Genomic DNA, 22,783 nt, shown 5'->3' on the forward strand with positions numbered 1-22,783 from the left:
CGCAAAGATAATCACAAATCGAACTCCTGGTCAATGTCAACAGATACCAATATTTTCAAGACTCTGCATGCATACGGCCGAAAGGCATTCCAGAGCGACAGGAAGCCCATCAGTGGTTTCCAGGGAACAAAGGGAAAGGCAATAAGCGAGGAAACTTTTAGGGGTGGTGGATGTTCATTATCTTGATCGTGGTGATATTTTCATGAATATTATATATATATATATAAAATTTATATATGCAAATTATAAACATATAAATGATAAATATACAATTATATATAATTATATATAAAAATTATACATATAATGTTAAAGGTCATCAAATTGTACACTTTAAATATATGCAGTTTGTTGTTTGTCAATTATAAATTATACTTCGATAAACCTATTTTTAAAAATATGGGGGAAAAAGCCACAAAACACATTCCAGAAAGGTTGTATTAATTTACATCCCGCCAGCAGCATACATGTAAGTGCCTGCCGCATTACCTTTGTCAGCACTATAATTCTTAAAGAAAAAACCCCCCACAACGCTAATTTAGAAAGGCAAAATCTCTCATTTGTTCGAATGTGCATGTCTTTGATTACAAGTAGACTGAAATTTTTTCATGTTGATCAGCTCTTCACTCGTTTTTCTTTTGTAATGTGTTTCTTATCAACTTATAGGAGCACTTCATTTAGAAGTGTGTCATAAATATATCACCTTTCTCTTGGCTAGATGTCTACATTTGTGCATGTGACATAATTAGAACATAGGCATTTTAAATAAGATCAAAAAAAAAAAAAAAAAGCCAGTCTTAACAGTGCTCAAAACACAAGCAAAAAAGGCCCACAGTCAGGACATAGAATTAAGACATAGAATCAAGTCTTTACAACACCTATTTCTTCCACAAGGTGGCCGACTTATTAGCATAAGACTACACCAGAAGCAAGCCATATACATAAACATATCAACCGTATACCTTTCATATTCACTCTTTTAGTTGGTTAATAAAGTAGGTTAATTTTATCCTCTTTAAAACAAAGTCTGGTACTGAGATATAACATATTTTGTGACTTAATCAGGAATAGTTAGAATTTGGATTTATAAACTCCCACTTTTTATTTATTGATCTTCTCTAATTGTGTGAGAAATGAGTCCATGAAATCAAACTGGGGTTGAGTGGTTTCGTTTTGAATCAACTGAATAAATACCAGAAAAGGAGAATATTTACATATTCTCCTGGAGTGGAGAGTAAATCTTTATATTAACAAAATCCTGAGGAGACATATTAAACTGTTTTCCTTTGCTCTATACCTTGAGTCTCACAAGATTTTTTAGACTACACAGCAATGAAGGATGTTAATACTAGTCATAATGGCAGAAGAGGAATGCTTCTTTACCTGCCATGCCAATTGGTACAAATTCAAGAAAACTAGTTCCCCCAAAAGGTAATTACAAGTATTCATAAATTTGTCCAATCCTTTGAAAATGAGTCATAATTAGCCACCAGAAGAAACAGATATGCATTTACCATTTAAAGAATGAAAATTTTAGTTTCCTTAATAGAATATTTTCAACTCTAGTTTTGAAGCCTTATAAGGTTAAACCATTTGGTCAAGTACACAAAAGTAGATGACATCCAATCTGGAACAAAAGTCCAGATTTCTACAAGCTGAAGAGCAGGAGAAGATGATATAATGCGAAAAGCAATGATGTGGCTGAGGCTCCAGAAAAATCAAATTCTTTGAACCTTTACTTCCTCATCCATAACATGAGGTGGATTAAATGATTGATACATTTCCTTTCAGCTTTAACCTTTTCTAAATGCGGGCAGGATAAGTTGATAAAGCCTGTGACAGATGTAATCATATTGTGAGAGACTTTTTATTGCCAACCTGGGATTTCTCAACTACTTTTCTTGTTAAGTCCACGTCAGCTCAGGTTCAAACTCTAGCCCTATCCTATTTATGTAGTCTTAATAAATAATGTATCCCCTTATTAGAGAAATGGAAATAAGGGCCCCAAGAGATTAATAGCAGCTAGACCTCAAAGAGTTAAGATAATGAAAAGAGAGAATCCATCCCAATACTTAGCAGTGCCTGGCACAGAGTAAGATGTCCAATAATTGCCCATCTGCATATCTGGGGTATCTTAGTCCATCCAGGCTGATATTAACAGGGTACCACAGACTGGGTAGCTTATAAACAGCAATTTATTTCTCACATATAACCGTGGGAGAGACTTGGAAGCCCAAGATCAAGGCTCTGGCAGATTTTGTGTCTGGTGAGGCCCCCTTCCTGGTTCAGAGATGGTCATCTTCTCACTGTCCTTACACGGAGATGCAACAAGGGAGCTCTCTGAGGTCTCTAAGGGCACTAATCCAATTCATGAGGCCTCCACCGTCATGACCTAATCATCTCCGCAAACTCTACCTCCAAATACTATCAAGGTGTGGGTTAGGTTTCAATATATGAATTCTGGGGATGGGGTGGGGGTGGGGCATAAACATTTGATCTTTTACATGGGGGTATAATAATACCAACCTACACGCAGGTTTCACAAGTGAAATAGGTTTCACAAGTGAAATACCCCAGTGAGTCTAATACGAGGTAGACAGGCATACGACAAACTTGACAAATATTTCCACAAAAGAATGAACAAACATAATTGAAAAATAGCCCTCAGGTCTGGCTCACAAAACAGTTCAGCTTTGTATTTACTTTAAAACTTTGTGAAATGGTGGGAGGGGAAAGGGGAAGAGGGAGAAAGGACCTCAACAATGGCAAGAATTGTGGTGTCAGCAACCCACAGCCTATCAATCTTAAGAAATTTTGACTCCTTGCCATCCCTGTATCATCTCATCTGTGTTTCTCTTAGTATGGTCCACAAACACTTCCACCTAGAACACTTGTTACAACTGCAGATGCCTGATCCTTACCCATTTTTAACATGCTACCTCATTAATTCTTTTTTTTTTAATTTATTTATTTATTATTTTTGGGGGGGGGTACCTCATTAATTCTTATACATTCCACAATTTGAGAACCTAGTCCAATTGCTTTGTGGTCCGTGCTTGAATATGTGGTCCATATCTGAGTCCTTAAACAGCTTAGATTCCAAACCCAAGGATTGCCCACACCAACTTACCTGCAACCCATTACAACTAAGAGACAGTTTCTAATGCATTAAAGCCAATCAGAAACAGTAAAACCTATAGCTCATGAACTTGTCAAGTATCTTGGCACTGAAAGGAATAGGTATGACTGCAAAGATAACCCTTCTGGAATTTTCTCAGCAAATTCTAAAGTGCCAGTAACAACATTTCTTTCATTCTTAACATTAATTTTAACACTGAACTGAAATAACACTTTTTATTATGGTGAGCAGTCAGGTAAATTCCATCGACAACTGAATTGTAGTCTTTATTATTTTTACAAATGTATATCTCCTAACATTAAAAGGTTGCTTTTTATTTTAACACGTGCTTTGCAAATTTATATCAGCAGTAGAAAGTGCTTCAGGTGAATAGATTTTAGTCTTCAAAACTGTGACTGCATCCTTCATCTCTAGTTTTTCCATCTCCCAACTATTGACCTTACCAAAGAAAGAAGAAAATAATCAGTCTGCAAGAATATGATGACATACAAAAGCTAGTTTCAAGATCCAAGGATATTAAAATAACACCAAGCCAACCACTGACAATTATGCATATTTTAAAAGTTTAGTTAGACTATGTGCTAGGGTTGAAGAAAGCTCTCACAGTGAAAATTATAAAAACTTTAAAGGTCCTCTAAAGGGTGCAAAACTTCTTTTCTTGGGATAATCTTCCTTAGAATATACATAATAGCCAATATGAAAAAAGAAAGTGCTACAGATTAGCCCATTAAGAGAAATGGGCCATCTTAACCTTGGTAATCTGGGCACGCTCCAGTTTTCGATACTAAAGTACCATAATGAAGATTCAAATGTTTAAATTTCACATTAATATGTAGGAGCAAATGAATGGCATTTAGATCGATCCCAACATTAAATATAAATTTATTTGTATGGTTCTTGCTCTGTATAGAGACACCTAGAGAGGCGGTTCAAGAAAAGCTGTAGTGTTCAGAATCAAACGAAGCAAAAGGAAGAAGAGGAGGAATCATCCTCTTACAACCATACAGCATTTTCTAGTGATGAACATCCTTAACAGCCTCACACTGACCCATGAAAACAAAGCTTTAATTAACGTCTTTTCTTCTCCCATTCAAGATAACCTAGAAACTGAATATGGTTTCATGTGTCTTCTAAATAAGAAAACATATTATTTACATTTTTCCACTTAACAAAAATGATTAAAGTTGACCAAAGGCAGTATTTATAAAACACCTAGTAAATGATAGCAGGAGCCAAATCATGTACCAGAAATGTTCCTTTCAAAGAAAACAATAACTAAAACACTTATTCCAATACTGATGACAATTCTTCTAGTCTTAGTAACCAACTTCAACCAACGACAACATTCCTCACAGAATGAGTATCAGTAACTGAAGACTATTTCATTTGCATTTTTTTCTTACCAAGATCACATGAAAACCCATTACTTTCAAATGCCGCATTTTCACAGCAAGGAATCCTCTGGGGTGGGTTGAATCCAAACAGTAAGCAGATCTAGGGACACAGAGTACAGCTACTCTGAAAACAAAATACAAACTAGTTACTAACGAGATGACCATGTACAATCTTGCTGCATTCTTGTTCTTTGGAGATTTCAAAGCTGAGCTCTCCACTGACCACATTCCTCACCATTTCCGCCCATGTTAGTCCTTCATTTCCTTGTTACCTGGCCTATGTAGATATTCCAGTCTATGAAGGCTACTTTAGCAACTAAAAGCTTATAAAAATGCTTTATACCATCAGTATCCCTTAACCATCTTTAAGAATGGCTACATTCTCAATGAAGAAAATTTTCTGATATGAAAGCACCATTTTAGGGCTTTCCTGTGCAGAGCTAATCTGTGATCTAAAAATAATTATTTATGCTACTAGAAGTATTGATGTAGATAATACCAAATGGAAAATGCTCTGCTTGTACATATTGTCTCCCAGAGAGAGAAGCACTTAAAAGCCAGAATGGGGAGACCAAATACAAAGAAGAAAACACGAAGAGATAGGCAAGACTGTTGAAAAGATAAAATCTGTATGTGTAACAGAAATGTGGAAGGTGTAATTTGTTTTTTCATCCTTCACAGCCTTCTGGAAAGATTAAGTTCATTGGGAGGAAAAAAAAGACATTTGTATCCTTCCTGTCTTCTGTTATAAGCTGGCTGTTTTCTGAGATAAAGTAAGAGAAAGTTTATATCTTTAAAGGAACACTGATTCCTCATTTCTTAGTACTTCAGGCTGAGAGCTACTATACTATATTATTATGCCAGAACAGGCGAATACCTGGAAAAGAAAAATGATCTTTCAACAAGGTCAGAGAGAAAGCCTTTTCTTGAGGGGAGATGGGTAATATGCATAGGGAAGATATGGCTGAAAAAGATGGCCAAGGAACAAGCTACATGGATTCAGAAAGGAGCAAAAGTTACAGAGCCGCATGTGAGTAGAAAAGGAAGGGCAGATAAGAGTTTGAATCCCTACACTTTTTTCTGTACCTCTCTCTACCATATTAATGTGCATGTCCTACAAAGCAGTAGGGGATGTAAGTCGCTTGGGGTTAGGATCCATGTCTGACTCATCTTTTGTGCCCCAAAGGCCCTAGCAGAGCCTTTCCACAAAGGCTGACTGAACACCGGGTGTGTGCAACGTGACCTGATCCAGCTGCTTATAAGGCAGAACATTCTCTCAGGGAGCAGCAGCAATTTCTCCCAGAGACACCCTTCTGTATTGTGTGAGTCAAGGAAACTACTTCTAATTAACTTCGATATGATCTGATCCATATAAAATACAGCTTAATTAAAAAGCTAAAGTTTCTCTACCTTTTGAAAGGGCTGGTTGGTGGAACAAAATGTTTACTGGGCATCTGACTCCAGCAGAAGACTTAATTTTTTATGGTCATCGTTGCCTCATCTGGTCAAAGATTTACACTGCACCGACGGTTTCAATCATGTTAACATTGTTTTATTGAACTGTTTAGCTTTAAATCCTAATTTTTTAAAACTGCCTGTTTCATTAAATGGTCAACTCCAATCAACTGTCTTCAACCACTGTGCCCACATGTATACCTAAGGAGTAGATTAATGGATGAGAAGTCCCTAGGTGCACTGCAAGCTCCATACACATATAAGGTCTTTGTGCTGTTACTGCTGTTTAACATGAAATCTCTGAGATGTAAATTTAGAAAGCTCAGCAAAGGACTATGTGTAAACAACCTTTGAATATCTGTAGCAGAAGTTACCACATCCACATCAGAAAATGGAAGCACTTGGCTCCTGTTAGCATCCATTCTGATTTCAAAATCTGAAAGAGAAAAATTGATACTAATTTTTCAAATATTGCTAAAAGTGATTTTTTGTTTGAAAATATATAATACTACTGCCAATAATGATAAAGGCAGCAGCTAAGATATACTGAGCTTACTCACCACGTGCCAGATATTAGTCTGGCTTTCACATGCATAATCTCATTGTTGGTCACAGGAACCCTATGAGGTGGGTACTATTATTCTTGGCATTTTACAGGTAAGGAAAGAGGCTGATGAGTGCCTACAGCACAGCACTAGCGAGCAGCAGAGTGAAAATGCACACCCAGGCAGTCCAGCTCCAGAGCCCACGTCACACCACAAACTAAACTGCCATAGTAAACCCCTTGTGTCAGAAAAACAAGAACAATAAAGTGAAACAGAGGAAAATCATATAAAGTCCCATACCGATATAATAATTATGTGGCAACCGTACACTTTTTGAGAAGCACCCTTCTCCCAGAAGGCTACTCAGCACCGCGGCAACCTTCGCAGGTGGATGTAATGGTGTGGAGGGCAGCTGCGGCAGCGCTAAGTCTACGTCCTTGTGACAAGGAGCATCAAGTTTTAGACAAGCAGCCAAAACATGAAGCTTGTGGACATTCCGCTCCACGTCACCTGAAAAAAAGAGAAAGAAAACATATAGTTAAGAAAAATGTGAATGCCACATTTAAGAAATCGTATTATGCACCTACAATTCTGATTATTTGCTTCTTATTGGGAGGAGTCTCTCTGTGTCTCCCTAGGTCCCACAGCGTGTAGATCAGTGCCCTGATAATGTTTAAGGTTTAAAATATCTTTCAAGGTGCTTTAGCCTCAACTCTTGCCTGAACAGATGGGGAAATGCTCAGGAATATTAAAACACCTCCTGATTAACTAAAGGCAAAGCTGGGACTAGATTCCAGGTCTCCTGGTTTCATGGCTGTTTCCTCCACGTTAGACTGCTTGAAAAACCAGCACATGGTATTTCTTCACCACACTTCAACTTTGGAATTTCATACTGTTGTTTTAAAAAGGACTTAAAATACTCTATTCCCAGATACATCATCAAATTTTGTGCATCTAAGCCTGATACTGCTTTTCCTTCTTTAACAGTAAAGACTGAAAGACAACAATGGATTCCGAGAGTAAATAAATTCACTACTTTGGTAACTATTTGGTTTCTTGATCTAACGGTTGTACCCTCATTACAGGCCACGGGACAAAGTGTTTATAGCTGCAAAAGTTAACTTGGCTTCAAATGTGACACGTAAGGATTAGAAGTACAAACAACTCTGATCAAGGCATGAAGAACAACCTGAACATTTAGCCTTTGTACAGGTGCATGAAGTGTAAATAAAAAGAACAATGATGATGTGTTTCTTACTCTTGTCGTCTATGGGCAGGATCTGTCATTAAAGAAGGCTCCACCAGTTTGCTGGTTTGAAGCACAGCCCTTTGACTTCACCATCACTGTCCTTTCATCAGGAGCACCTGCTCCACACGTTTTAACTAACACTGCTGCAGCTGAGACCCCATTCGGAATCACCAGGTAGCCTGGTGGTACTGCCTTATCTCAGTCACCACTGGGCACTAACATCCTACCTGACGTCAGCAGCTCATCGATGATGTCCTTTTGAAGAAGCTGATTAATAGAGGCCAGGGGAAAATGGTTCATCAAGCAAAACGAACACACAGCACTCAACAGGTTTTCAGAAGAGATGTGGTGCAGACTACCAGTCACAGCACTAGCCATAACTTCTAGGAACCTATAGGGGCAGAAAGGAAAGTCAGCTTTCAAATGCAAAGAGAAAACAAGGTCCTGGTAGAGCTAGTGAGGTGTCACAGAACCGGCTGCTTTAAGGGATAAAACAATCAGGCTTGCAGTAAGTCTTCACACATCTTTCAGGTCAGGTGACTATCTCATAATAAATACATATACTCAAAAAATGTTATATGTCTTACACAGGGCAAATATTTATAGGCTTTAACTCATTTAATTCCTATTCAAACCCTACGTGATAGATATCATTATTATCCTTATAATAAAGATGAGTAAACAGGCTCAGCGAGGTCAAATAATCTGTCCAAGAGCACATAGCCAGGAAGTAGCAGAGACAACACTGGAATCCAAGCTGTCAGGGTCCAGAGGCATTTAACCATTGCGTTAGATTTTATTTTATTTTGTGTGTGTGTGCTAGATTTTTTATCATAAGTAAGTCTTTAAGACCTGGAACACCACTGCAGTTTTATAACCAATTAAAATTCTCTAGCTGTTAATACTCTGGGTTAAAAGAACTGCAAGCCTAATCCCACCACCCCGAGCGAATGTTATGCAGTATAACAAAGCACGTAAGCACAGAGGAAGAGAGGAAAGACCAAAATTAGGTGAGGTCAAGTGCCCAGGATGCCTCTGCTAATAAAGGGCTAATAATACACTTTGAACCCAGGTCAGTTGGGCTCTTAGGGCATAAGATATATATCACTATATAAGAAAACAGGAAGTACTTGCAAAGCACTGATAGTGTACAGGAAAGAAAGCAGATAGGGTAGCTTTGGGGATAAGGAGAATTTCAGTAAGTGGAAAAGATGACAAAAGCGAAGAAGACCACTTGAAACTAAGCCCTGGCAGTACATGCTATTCACGCTGTAGTAACTAGTAAGTCTGGGGCACAGGCAGAGATGCTCAACATCAGGGCAAATATGCCCTGAAGTACACCCTTAGCAACAATGAGCTGTAAAGGGAAATGTCTGAGATCAACTTCCGTGAGGAGGAGCAGATGGACGAGCGAGGAAGGCTGTGATAGGTTAAGCAGGACTGCTAACAGGTCCTAGAGACAACTGCAGGGCAACACTTATTAAAGGGAGAACTGATGGAGTTTGGAATATGCAGCAAAAAAGGGTGGGACTGCAAAGAACTGATCTGAAGCCCGGGTGGTAACCACCTCTCCAGTCTCCTCTCATCCCACTCCTTATGCTGTACCTCAGGCTTCAGCAACACCGGAATCTGTGTCGTTCCCTGCATGTACTCCGCTGTTTCCTTCCTTCCTGACTTGAAATATGGAGTGCCTCCTACTCAGAATGGTCTTTCCATGGTAAACACCTATCTATCCATCTTTTAAAGTCTGCTCAGGTACTAACTCCTCCAGGCAGGATGCTTGACACCCACCTTCACCCTCCACTTCGCCAGGCTAGCATCCTGGTACATTCCTCCTCTATTTCTATATATCCTGTATCAAACTCTATCATTTCAATGTTCATGCTATATTTAATTGCCAACTTATGTCTACCTCACCCATTACATAGAATCCTCTGACAAAAAGGATTATGTCTTATTCATTTTTGTCTTAGGTACCTGAGCTCTTGGTACAAGTTTTCTAACTAAAGGAACAAATAAAATTAGATGAGGAGGAGAATGTTAGTGGAAGAGGAAGAGTCAAGAATAATGAGCTAAAAACTCACCAAGCTGTACACACTGAATATGCACAGCTTTTTACATGTTGTTAACCATACCTCAATAAAGTAGTTTAAAAAAAATCATTTGACATGGTGTTTGATAAATAGTAAATAACTGACCAAAAAAACAAAAACAAAAAAACAAAGCAAGATGAATGATCTGACTTCCAGAATTATTGAACTTGAGATACCTGTGGGATCTAAGGTGACCATATACAACCCGCAGGAATTCTGGAATTCAGGAGCACACCAATGACCAGAGGTGCAATCTGGGATTATCTACAGGATAAGTACAGATCAAGAGGAGAAGAAAACAAAGGACTGAAATGACAGAGTTGAAATGTTACATGTTTTCTTCCTAGGGTTTCAAACGCAGGAAGATACTCTAGATTTAACACATTTTCTCTCCCAGAGACGTTAATATCAATAAAATGATTAAGGTACAGCATGTGGATATACAATGTGTTAAGCCAAATTTTCTACAACTCTTCTACCTAATCCATCTCTTCTAGTCAACTCACTTCCCAAATGTTTTGAGTTATTGCTCTTAAAACCTTTGACACTCCAGCCTAAGATGCCATCTTCCTTTCTTCCTCCTCCATAAAGCATTCATGTGGTACCTACCATTTACTGCCTTCCTCTCAATATACCTAAACTGCCTCCTTCACTGGACTAAGAAGGATAGCGAACATAAGCTTCTTTTTTTAATAGGCCTCAAAATACCAAATTCAGACAACTGCACATTGATGGACACTCAGGAACTTTTTACTGATTAATCTTGATCTATTAGCTACACTCTTATTGCCCCCATTTCTCCAAAGGAGAAATGCTGAGGTGTGAGGGCAAGGGATAGACCACAGTTCCTCAGTCTCAGCACTACTGACATTCTGGGCTGGATATTTCTTTGTTGCAGGGCTGTCCTGTGCATAGTAGGACATTAGCAGCACCCCTGGCCTCTACCCACCAGAGGTAGTACAACAGCACTCTCCTCCCTCCCCGACAACCACATAAAACTAATGTCCCCAGATACTGCCAAATGTCCCCTAGGAGGAAAATCACCGCCAGTTGAGAACCAATGAGTCAGATGAAAGCAGAGCACACAGACAAAAGTACAACATTCATGGTTCCCCGGTCTGTATGATCTGCACCTGATGTGTTTCATTGAATTTCCTAACCTTTGTGTAACTAGTTAAGGTTACCTTTGTTATCCCCCCTCTATTTCCAATATAACAATTTTATTGGACCAAGTTATCTCCTGGGATGTCTATAGTCAGCTGAAAAACTCCCTAACACTCAATGTTTGTTCTCTGAATTCTATGGAATCCATGGAGCTGTTTCTGTAGTTTTAATTACTGCTCAGCTTGACAGTATTTGTCAAGAAAGGGCAGGAGGCACATAGGAGTCAGCTTCATAATAAAACCAAGATGGGGAGCAGAGGAAGGTTGAATTTGAGGGATCTTTTCAACCTTTATTTTATGTCTACTCTGTGCCAGGTTCTGTGCTACGTTTAGAATAACTGGAACCTAGGTCTGACTCTAGAGAGCTTTCCAATTATGGAGCAGAGACAGGCTTATAGACAAATAACTGCACCTATGTGTCAAAGCCCCACTGGAGATTTATATAAGATATGACAAGCACAGGGGCTCTGATGGAGACAATAAAGGAAGGCACAGGACACGCAGTATGAACTGAGTCTTTCAGAACAATGGAGAGCACAGTGGGCAGCGACTTTTCTTGGCCCAGCACTTCTTTGATTACTTGCCCCAAAGAAATGGGCATGTGACCCACACTCAGTCAATCAGATTTTCTTTTGGAAATCTGAATTTTAAGGGTAAACCATGGGGACAAAAAGCTGTTGGAGTCAAGCCACCTGATGGCAAAGAGATGGCCTGTAAACCTTGCCACTGAGACCCTCAGAAATGTCCTAGTTTATTCCTCCAGTGCCTCTGTGACTTACACTCTATTTTTTCTTTTAAATCTAACAGTTACTATGCGTCAGGCATTGCCTTAAGAACCTGACACAGGTTAACTAATTTAATCCTCGTAACAATCCAATACGATTAGAAATAACTCATTTCTCATCCCCATTTTAAGAGATGAAGAAACTGAGGCACAGATAAGTAACCTGCCAAAGCTAAATACCTAATGAATGGCAGAGCTACGATTCAAACCTGAGCAAGATGTCTCCAGGGTCTGCGCTTTTAATCACTCTTTTATCAAATGACATGTTACGTGCATTTCTGGCTTTTAACGAACCCTAACTGATCTAGAGAGGAAGGAAAGATGTTCTGGGTGGAAAGAAGAAGTCTGAAAGAGCACAGCACATTTGAGGAATTTCTGTGCTTCAATAGTAGAAATGCATAGTTGTGGTTAAAATGAAAAAATAGAAAGCAGTAGTTTGGGACCAAATGAAGAGTTAGGGTCAAACTGAACTATAAACTCAGGAGCTGAGGGAATAAGCTGGAGGAGAGTTTGAAATGAAAACTCCTATGCTGAATTACCAAATATATCATAAAGAACAAAGAAACAAGCAAAAGCAAAGCACATATCTTTAGCAAAGATAAAATAAAATTCTGTTTAACTTCATAAATAAGGAATATTATGTTTTATTTCTGGACATGGATGATGGCCATGGATGGGTTCGCTTATAAGACTTCATTGAGCTTTGCAATCTTTTCTATAAATATAGGTGGCAATAAAAAAGTAAAAACAGAACAAGTACATACTCGTGGGTCCAGCACTTGTGGAAGTGATTGAGAGACGAGTACACATTAAGAACAGAGACAAGGCTTTTCACGTTTAGGAAGCCAGGTTCCTCTGCTACCTTCTTCATAAACAAGTCCATCAAGCCAACAGGTCGAAAGCCAAAGTTTTCAAATAAAATGAGGAGAAAAAGAACCTAAAAAAAGAAAGAACTGAGGGAAAATGTCTTAAGAATTACAGTATGCTATTAGCATTCTTTTAGATCTCAAAAAATTTAAACTGCAATAGAATTGTCCTGATTGACCAAATATTCCCTTAAAAGGAATTATCTTTACCTTACAAAATCTGTTCCAGTTATTCCTGGATCAGAATCTCCAGTTAACAAGCAATCTCTTTTTATAAGCTGAGAACCACAGTACACAACAGTTTCCGTATTTCCATCCTGTTTAAGATAAATTTTTTCCTACATGCCTTTCATACAACAGCTCTGAAAATCACCTTTAAATATAACTTTTCTGAAGTTTTTCAAAACGACCAAGTCAATTTTGAACTGTTCCCCCTTCCAAACCTAGACACCTCCTAGATTCTAATAGATAAGAAATAACTCAAAAATTTCTATGTTAAATACTAATTCCCATAACTGAGAATAGAGTTGAAATACGATTAAAATAAACGTTCCAGTTCACCTCTCATTTCCCTCTTAATCCTTCTCACAATAAGTACTTCTCTTTTCAAAATCAATTTCCATAGTCAACTCAATATTCACCTCACCCTCCCAAGTGAACTAAACCAGTAACCTAACATGGTTACCACTACTTCACTACAAAAAGAAGTTTTTACCAGCTGCTTCATTTAGATGTTTTATTATTAACACAGGCCCTGAATTTAAAGGCTCTTATTCTGGAAGAAACAAGCAAACTTTCCATAAATAGAAAATAGACATGATTATAAAGTAATGACATTTTATTCTTCAAAAAGCATAAGCCTGTCACATCACCTATCTTTATTATTCTAAATCTAATAAAGGAAAAGCAGAAAGATATAATCCTTAGTATCCAACCGAAGTACCATACAATCTTTCAAAAAACAAACAGAAAAACAAACTCTGGACAACATAATTTATGTTTTGAATATAAAGATGGTAAAGACATTGAAGAGTATATTAACAGGTAACCCCCCGATGAAAAGTATAAGGAGCAAATTTTCTAGCCAATTTAGCACTGGAATATTTTGGAATCTAAACGGCTTTAAAATGATCAAGAAATATTTAGAATGCTAAATAAATTAATATGTTTTTTGAGAGTTTCTAAGGCTTATTCTAAACAGTTAACATACTTACTTTTTTCAGCTTCCAGATGTCAAAAGTTGTAGCCACATAATCTGCTATTCCCTTAAAAAGATCTATATTAATGTATTGGAGGTCTCTGCAAGACTGCAGTATGTTGATCAATATTTTAAAAGGACACCCATGGATGTTACCTTTAAGAATGAGTTAAATAAACAAAAATTACCAGATGGTTTTGGCTGTAAGATCTAAGATACTATATACCCAGTACTTTTGTTTCTTTAGAAAAAATAGCACTATATTTTATACAAAACGAAACAAACAAAAAAACACTATAGGCAAAATAAAATTTAGATCTAACCATATCATCAGATATTTTCCATATAACAGAAAAGTTGTTAAAACAAACAAAACAAATATAGTCCAGAATAGCTCGAATGCTACAAATCAAGTAGGAAAAATTCCCCTTACCTGTGACTATCTTACTGCACTCATTCAGAAGGACAACGGAGCGGTGACTCATGGCGGCCAGTACCACAAACATGTGCTGGCTATTCAAAACGGAAAATCGGTCTAATTCTTTCAAGGCCTTCATCTAAAGAAAAATAAACTTAAATTTATCACTGGTGGCAAAATAAACTCCTACATCTAAATAAAAAAAGGATAAAGTTTGAGCAAAATGACTCCGACAAATAGATATATAGATAAATATATATAAATCTATATATACAGATAAACATAACTCTATTTCTACTATTTCACTTTAGCAAAGTTACACCCAACAGCACAACAATGCTTTAGGAGGTGACAGCAAATTGCAACAAATATTTGTTTCAATATTTACCCAATAAAGAAAATTCAGAAGGTGTTTACCTCCAATTTCCTTTTAAGACCAATCGGTGCATCTTTTCCAATACATTTCATTACAGTTTGTAATGTGAAGACATGGTCTATTTTCCAAACTTGCTGATCAACCAGCATCCTGTCATCAAACACAAAAAATATCATAGTCCTAGGATCTTAAAACCAGAAGAGAAATCTCAAAAGTCATTTGGTCCAGCTCCTACTGCTAGGCAAGGAATATGAAGCCCAAAGAAATGATCTACCTGCCCAAGAGAGTGTCAATAGTTAGTGAAAGCTCCAGGACCACCCTATTATTGTTTTCCTCTCACATTATTTTGCTGTCCTTATGCATGAACAAATATCAGGAGATTATATTAAGACATTCCAATGCAAAGTCAATGAAAAAAGGAATTAAAATTTATGCTCATCAACCTATGACACTAGATTAGGTGCATCAATTTTATAAGTTGTAAAACTTAACCTCCTTTTCAAGCTGGGCCAGTGTCATGTGCCCTCCACATAGTACCCAAATAACCATTATGAACTGAGTACTACCAGTTCTCCCCCAGCCCCCATCAGTACTATGTTTTAAGATAATTTTAGGTTTAATGTTACCCACACCTTTTTTTTTTAATGGACCCTGAAGAAACATTATTTCCAGCTTTATCTGATCCAGAGTTAGGATTTTAAGTTTAATAAGGTATTAAAAACCATAACTACCAACAAAGTCTTTCATGACTCCACTCCAAAAAAAAGGAGCTCACCTTTCATCGTGGTTTTTGATTTGAGATAAAAGAAACAGAAAAGCCACTTGAACAAAATGTAAGAGAGTTCTCACCGCAATCCTGCTCGAAGAACATCCACATTCTTGCATGGCTCCATTGCCTCTAAGACAGTTGACAAAACTGAAAGACGTTTCTCATCACACTCATTGATACGTTCCTATTGAAATATAATTACAAAAATACTATAGGTGATAAGCTCACAGTAGACTATCTCACCCAAGCAAAACCATTGAACTGATGCTTTCGACTAAAGGATTAAGTATCAAACCAATAATTCACAGTGTCAGTCCACAATAAACAGCATCTTTGGAAAACAAGATGTCATATGTAAGTGAATCTTCCAAATAACTGATGCACATTCTTTTATGTATCAACACTTTTTACATTCTCCATTATCATTGAAAATGATTTGATACTGATTATCTACCTTCACTTCTGAAATAACTTTTATCAAACATTATTTTTTACCCCTTCTTGAGACCCAAGGCCATCATGATGACCACCAGTGCAGTAATTTATAAGAGGTACAGGACAATTTTCCTACCCCTAAAGAATCTTACATCACTGTGCTTACGGTTTCCCAATATTCTTTCCTGGGTATTGAACTGCCGCCTCAGTTGTGAACCTTCTGATTCACATCTGCTGTCACATTTTACCACCACTATCTGGATCTCAAGAGGAGCCCAGGCTCCATGGATCCTTCTTTCAAATCCTCTGAATGAGGGTACTAATTTAGGTTCCAGAAATGGCCTAATTTAGAGAGTGAATAGTAACAACACAGCTTACCTAGTGCTCTACAATTTAATCACAACTAGTCTATATACCTCAAGAGTACTTGTGATTACATCTGAAATATGTGTGCTCTCTTGCTAAAATTACAATACATGACCAACGAGTCACAAAGTCTCAAGTCAGAACCAGATAATGGTAAGAAATGGATACTGCTGGAAGGAAAAAAGGTCTCAATCCCATGAGAGGGTTTCCATTAACAATCTACAGCATTCCATCAACATTTACTGTGAAAGAAAAGACCACTTGGCTCTGTGTTTGAAGGGCAAACTTCACTGATGACATACTTCATCCCTAGTTAAAATGTCTTTGCAACATTCCAACATGTTAGTGAGATACAATGATCGGTACAGATAACCTGACCCCAAATATCCACTCTTCATACCTTACCAATGCAGTTACTATGCTGATATGAATACCTGTCCAAAATTCATTAAGACCGTCACTGACCAGGTAGAGTGACTTACTGTAATCACTTTTAAATAACTATATAGGGAACAGTCTACCAAAAAAACACAGATATTCTGCGGTTTAAACACACACCCACACAAAATACAAGTTAGTTCCTGGTTGGGAACATGGAAATCACAATAATGTAAAAAGTTGAAGTTAAAAACTCACATACCTATGAACCCAATTCTTGAATTCTATAGTAGGAGGATGTATGTCAGATCATCCTCAGGAAATTCCTGTCTTTAAATAAAATTATTCAATTATTATCATTGAGTTCAGAAGTCTGAAGAGCCCACTCTTAAAAGGTAAATGATTACTTTAATGAACTATTCTTTTCCTCAGCCAATCTGGCGTCATTTCAGTGACATCAACCAGGACACTGACTCCTTTGTTTGAAACTAAAAGTGGTTCCCCTACTCTCCAATCTTGTCCTTCCAATCCATTTTCCAATCACACAGTGATCTAAACACAAACTGGAGCATGCTGACAACCTTTGCTTAAAATACTTCAATGGCTCCCCATTGCCTATAGGATAAATCCAAACTCCCTGACCAGGCATAAAAGGCTCTTTATGATTCAGTCCCTTTTTTCCCAACCTCATGTCTTGCCACGACACCCCCAACCCCTCCTCCTTGACAACCACAGACACAATTTACTCCCCATTCCCTCAAACTCACAACCCCAATACTCTGTACTTCCAGCCACACTGAACTACTTTCAGCTCCCCCAACCTTTCTTGGGATTTGAACACATAGTCCTCTCTGCTTGAAACGTGATCCTCTTCTCTATCAATCTTCTCCACTAACTGCTGTCCATTGCTTGGGCTCAGCTTAGACATCACCTCCTACTGGGCTTGAATTTTAGTTCTATTATGACAAGGTGTTTGGTCACTCACCCAGAAAATATTTATCAAGTACCTACAAACAGTGACATTAACAGATACGTGACCTTGAGCAAGTTATTTAACCTAAGCCTAAATTTCCTAATCAGTAAAGTGAAAGTAACAATACCTGCTTTTAAAAGCTACCCTGAGAATTACAAGAAACAATCCTCCTTTCAAATTTTGTACATATCACCGCTCAAACAGTAATCCTGTATCTCCTCCCTCATCACCCTCTTCCCATCATGAAGGCCTCTACTGACTAGGTTTGAAGCCCCTGTAATACACTCTGTGTATTTTTCTTTCATTGCACTGAAAGCTCTATGTGGCTGTTATTGTGTAACTATATTCCCTGTGCTCAGCACAGTGCCCACAACATACTAAATATATGACTGATTAGATGAATGTTGGTTATTTTTTTAATTACTTACAAAATATCTGTTGTCCCTTCCAAATTATGAGGGCAGGAATCACGTCTTCTACATCTCTACATCCCCAGTGACAAGTGTAGTAACTGATACATAGTTGACATCCAGTAAATGTTTGCTGCGTGAATAAATAAATCCAGCAGCGATGTGACTTTAGCTGAGCTGCTTAACATCACTAAATTTCCTTCCTCATCTGCTAAACTGAGCAACATCAACCTTACTGGTCTATTGTGAATATTAAATAAGACAACACAAGAAAATGGTAGAGGTAGTCAATAAATACTAGTTCTGTTCCCCTCTCTCCTTTCTACCCAACCTTTCCTTGTATGTTTTGTATCTCTCCCCATTTTAGCTTATTCACTATTACTCAACTCTGGAGAAGAAAAATGGGGCAAGCTTTCATAAATTCCTATAGCAAAAGGAATATCTGGATAATTTAAGGTCTCTAAATCACATAATATTTTATGCAGAAACAAACATAAATGACCATTCCAAAGATAAGTTTCTTTCAAGGAGGCTACATGTCTACTTCCCATAGTTCTTTCAAGATACGCTAAACCAAGTAAAAGTATAGTTAAGGTTCCTTTGGATCTTACCTGGACCACCCTCAGCAAAGTCTGGACGAGTAGCGTGTTCTGAGGAATCCCGAGCTTCACCATAGCATGAAGACTGAACAGCAGGTTGTCGTAGCGCATGATCTTGGCTTCTCTCATACTTTGTTCACACAGCTGGCTAAATGCAGGGTGGTTAAACATCAATTGTTTTTCAAAGCGTTTCTGGTCTTCGGACAACCGTTTGGCAATTGTCCACATGGCTGAGAAATAGTTACTACTAGGAAATGTAGGTGCTTTTGAAAATATATCTAACACATCACTCAGGGAATTACACTCCTGAGTCAGTTTTCCATAGTTGATGGGGGTTGGTTTTGTTCTCTTGGTGAGAGAGGCTTCATTGGAAGCCTCATGATGGTTTTTCTTCAATCCATCATCAGAGACAACAAAGTGTTCTGAGTTAAAGGACAGTCTTCTACGACAAAGCAGTCTGTCAACTGTAAGGCCTGTTACAGTGTTTATGCCCTTTCTTTGAAAGCCATCACCTCCTGATTTAAAAAGCAAGGCATCCAAAAAGAGATATCTAATAGATGATTGCATTCCATTATCAAAGTTACTTGAGCGGTTTCTTGGGTTCCAGTTTGAATGAACAATTTTTGGTTTGCAAAATCCCAAAGGATACAGCCTCACAGTTCTGCCTCTTGGAACTAGAGAACTGAATTGTCTGAGGTTCCATAAAATGGAACCTGCTCTGTTATTCATTTTCCTAGCCACGGAAACGCTTTTAAATGGCTTTAAAGGTGTCAAGATGACACACACATCGCTTCTACTTATAAAAAAAAAAAAACTCATGCCGTCGTTTTCCTGTAGGGAAAGGGGTTATAAGAGAAATAAAGGTCAGAGTAAAATTTCTACATAAAATATGAAATGTATTTAACAGAGACTAAAGTGGGAACCTAGGAAGACATTAATGTTTACGTTAAAAAGGTAAAACCATGTTACCAATATGGGCTTTCTCCACTTCCACCACAATGTGTAAACAGTCTTAAAGGTGCAAGGTTACTTTGTGAGTAGTCGTTGTATAAATAAGGCTTTTTTTAAAAAAACAAAATGAACAGGAAGTGGCTTTCTGACGGAAAAGTTTTCCTACAAAACTTTCTTTGCAGTAAGGCACTTTATGTTATCACTGCCTTGGAGATGTCGTCAATGAAAAATAAGGGTTTAACCTTGATGGATACTTTTTAATACAAGGATTTAACAACAGCTAAACACGAACTGTTAAGAATAAGGACTTGGACAAGCAGAACGGCTGAGAAAAGGAAGCAGCAAACTAAAGTGATGGTTGCACGTGGCCTGCGCTTAGGAGGGAGATACAACCAGATAGTCTCACCGGGCCTCAGAACCTGTGTCAGGAGTCCGTCCTCCCGGAGCTGGACCTCTTAGTATTAACCCACCTAAACTTACTTCCCGGGCAACTCCTGAGACCCTTCTCCGAGAGGCAAGAAGCCTTACCCGCTGCACGGCCAACCGTCCCACCTACGCACACCCTCCACTGACCTTACATCAGAACCCGGTGGTTATATAGAGGCGCGGCCATAATAGCGTCCCCGCGAGTTGACCGTATCGCGAGATTTTACGGATCCCTCAGAGGCCAAAAAGTGTTATGTGCGCCGGCGATTGGAAACAGTTTACTTGGAGTGAAGAAAGCCTACCGAAAAGAATGACTAGTATATCTTAGCTGCAAGGAATAGGAACGGGGGAGACCACAGAGCTCTTAATGGCAATGTATAACTGTGTACCCCAAGATCCAACCTCTCCAGCTGGGTGCCAGTCAGCGCTCAGCTTCAGAGTGCGCCTGCGCCAGGTCCTGGGCGGTGTGGTTGCCTAGAAACGGTGGCGCCGCGGTTCGAGTCCCAGGGTCCCGGCTTCCTCATGGCCAAATTCGTGCTCGCGGGTGAGTGATCCTCGCGTCCGCCCGCAAATCGCTCAAAACACCGACAACTGCTCACTTCCTGTGACCGCTTGGCAGTGATCTTAACTGGCTTCTGTTCTAGCAACTCCGGCCTCTATATGGACCACCCAGGCTTTATTATGCTTTCATTCAAAAATATATATTGGGCAGTGATTGTGTACAAAGCACTGCTGGACACAGGGAATACAGTGAGGGGAAAGACACATCCCTGCCTTCGAGGAGCTTTCAGTCTCCTAGGATACAGAAGCATGTAAACAAGTAATTTTGAAACAGTGTGATTAATGCAATGAGGGATATGTGCACAGGGCTCTGGGAGGTGTCATAAGACCTGACTTGTGAATGTTTGGAATAGGGATGACATTCCAGAAAAAGGCACAGAGGCCTGAAGTTTCATGCCCTCTGGATATGGAAGAAGTGACTGGACCTGGGGCAAGAATGGGAGCAGGAACCAGATCCTTGCACTTCAAGTACACCAAGCAAAGGTGTTTGAACTCTATCTTGAAAGCAGTGAGGAATCATTTAAAATTTTTAAGGAGGAGGGTATCTTAATAAGCTTGCATTTTGGGAAACCCACCTTGTCAGCAGTGGCGGGGAAGGATTGGAAATGTTGACTGGCATCCAGAAAACTACCAAAGAGGTTTTTACTGCAAGTTTCTCAAAAGAGTAGACTGCTCTTCTATCTCCACGTTCTCCTTCCACTCAATCTGGTTTCTGCTTCTGCCTCCTTTCAGAAATGGCCCTAACCGAAGTCACCAAAGCCTTTTACAGAAGCTGTTTAGTCCTTGTCTTATTTGATCTCTTTGATGCATTAACACAATTGGCATCTCCCATTTGCCTGAAAACCTATTTCCTTTGCTCCTTTTATTCATTCAGAAGAGTATTTTTGAAAATGTTACATTTGTGGCAGTGGCAGGGCAGGGTTCTTATAGGAGCAGTGGCAGTGGTAGGGGACCTTTCTTTGGCAAAGTCTTCCCTGAGGAAGTGATTTTTTAACTAGGGTCCTGAAAGATGAGTGTTACCTATCAGAGAGGAAGTAAGTAAGGAGGAGAAAAGTAAATTAGGCATGGGTAGTAGGGAGTGGTGCTGCAATGAAGAGAGCTAGTTTGGTGATTATTGAGAGTATACAATAAGCAGAAAATTCAAAAAGATTTAGTAGGGTTGGAGCATAGAGTACAAGGAAGAGACTGTCATAGGTTGAGGCCAGAGTTAGATAATGTAGATTCTTGTGAGCCACGTTCAATATTTTAAACTATATCCAAAATGGAAGGTTTCTGGGAGGAGATACATGATCAAATTTTCATTTTAACTGAGTGTTATTGCTGCAATGGGAGAAGCAAAAGACTGGATGCCCAGAGCCCAGTTAGTTCCTGTAGTCCAGGAAGGAGATACTAGTGGCATGGTCCAGGATGGGGGGCAATGGAAATGGAAAGAAGTGAATGGATCAGAGAGATGTTAGGGAGGCAGAATCTATAGAACTAGACATTTAAGTGGGTGGAGGAAAGAAGGGAGGGAGAAGAAAGAGTTAAAATTATTCCCAAGCAGTAGTTTGCATAACTGGGTAGATGGAAAGTCATTGAAACAAAACAGAAGAGTAGGCTTCATACTCTGGGTACTCTTGATACTCAAATAACTGGGTAGATGGACATAGAGAACATAAAAAAAGGAGCAGATATGGTAGAGGAGTGGTGGCAAAATTTGTCATAGACATGCTGAGTGCCTATGAGACATTCAGAAGGAGTTGAAAAAATACAGGAGGGTATAGACATCTAGATAAGGAAATAGTTCTGAAGTGGAAATGAAGATTTCTACTTGAAACCAAGGGAGTGGAGGAGATTATCCAGGAAGACTCATAGAGTATGAGGATCAGATGCCTTGCAGAATGCTAACCTTTTAATGAATTGATAAAGAAATGAGAGCCTAAAAGTGTAATGAGGAGTGGCCAGAGAAGTAGGAAGAAAACCTGAAGAATGCCCCCACCATAGTGGGCATTTTAGGAGTAGAAGGGAGACATATGCTGCCAAGGGTGAACAAGAAAAGGATCAAAAAGTATCCATTGGATTTAGTGACATGGAGGTCCTCAGTGACTTTCTAGAGAATTATGGGCAAAGCCAGATTGCAGTGGGATGAGAAATAAATGTAAGTGAGGAACTGGGGATGGCAAGTGTAAAGAACTATTTTAAGAAGCTTTAATACAAAAAGGTAGGTAGAAGGCAATGACTAAAGGGGGTCATGGG

General features: G+C 38.7%; 2 protein-coding genes across 12 annotated transcripts in view; one reads left to right on the forward strand and one right to left on the reverse strand.

The window, feature by feature from the left end:
• Window positions 1-3,382: 3,382 nt before the first annotated feature.
• On the reverse strand, window positions 3,383-20,241 carry FASTKD2 (FAST kinase domains 2). 6 transcript variants are annotated; one of them, XM_057745931.1, is made up of 12 exons: window positions 20,135-20,241; window positions 18,623-19,441; window positions 15,530-15,633; window positions 14,722-14,830; window positions 14,320-14,443; window positions 13,903-14,042; window positions 12,587-12,759; window positions 8,010-8,173; window positions 6,834-7,043; window positions 6,337-6,424; window positions 4,543-4,657; window positions 3,383-3,577 (listed from the first exon to the last, which is right to left on the reverse strand). In XM_057745931.1, exons 2-12 carry the CDS (start codon window positions 19,427-19,429, stop codon window positions 3,458-3,460), a joined length of 2,154 nt encoding a protein of 717 aa, XP_057601914.1. In that variant the 5' UTR covers window positions 19,430-19,441; window positions 20,135-20,241; the 3' UTR covers window positions 3,383-3,457. The 6 variants fall into 6 exon arrangements, with proteins under 6 accessions (XP_057601914.1, XP_057601916.1, XP_057601915.1 ...); XM_057745933.1 differs by having other exon boundaries at window positions 20,090-20,175; XM_057745932.1 differs by lacking the exon at window positions 20,135-20,241 and adding an exon at window positions 19,968-20,107.
• A 228-nt stretch (window positions 20,242-20,469) lies between these two features.
• The window catches only part of MDH1B (malate dehydrogenase 1B), a 34,157-nt gene continuing 31,843 nt past the window's right edge, over window positions 20,470-22,783 (forward strand). For 2 of the 6 annotated variants that reach the window (XM_057745937.1, XM_057745939.1), the window contains exon 1: window positions 20,471-20,531. In XM_057745937.1, the coding sequence (XP_057601920.1) occupies window positions 20,510-20,531 (22 nt within the window). In that variant the 5' untranslated portion in view covers window positions 20,471-20,509. Of the gene's footprint in view, window positions 20,532-21,025; window positions 21,032-22,783 lie in introns of those variants that run through there. The other 4 variants (XM_057745941.1, XM_057745940.1, XM_057745942.1 and 1 more) reach the window with 4 other exon arrangements.

This window comes from Hippopotamus amphibius, chromosome 8 (assembly GCF_030028045.1).
Source record: "Hippopotamus amphibius kiboko isolate mHipAmp2 chromosome 8, mHipAmp2.hap2, whole genome shotgun sequence".
In the NCBI taxonomy this organism is placed as follows: domain Eukaryota; kingdom Metazoa; phylum Chordata; class Mammalia; order Artiodactyla; family Hippopotamidae; genus Hippopotamus; species Hippopotamus amphibius.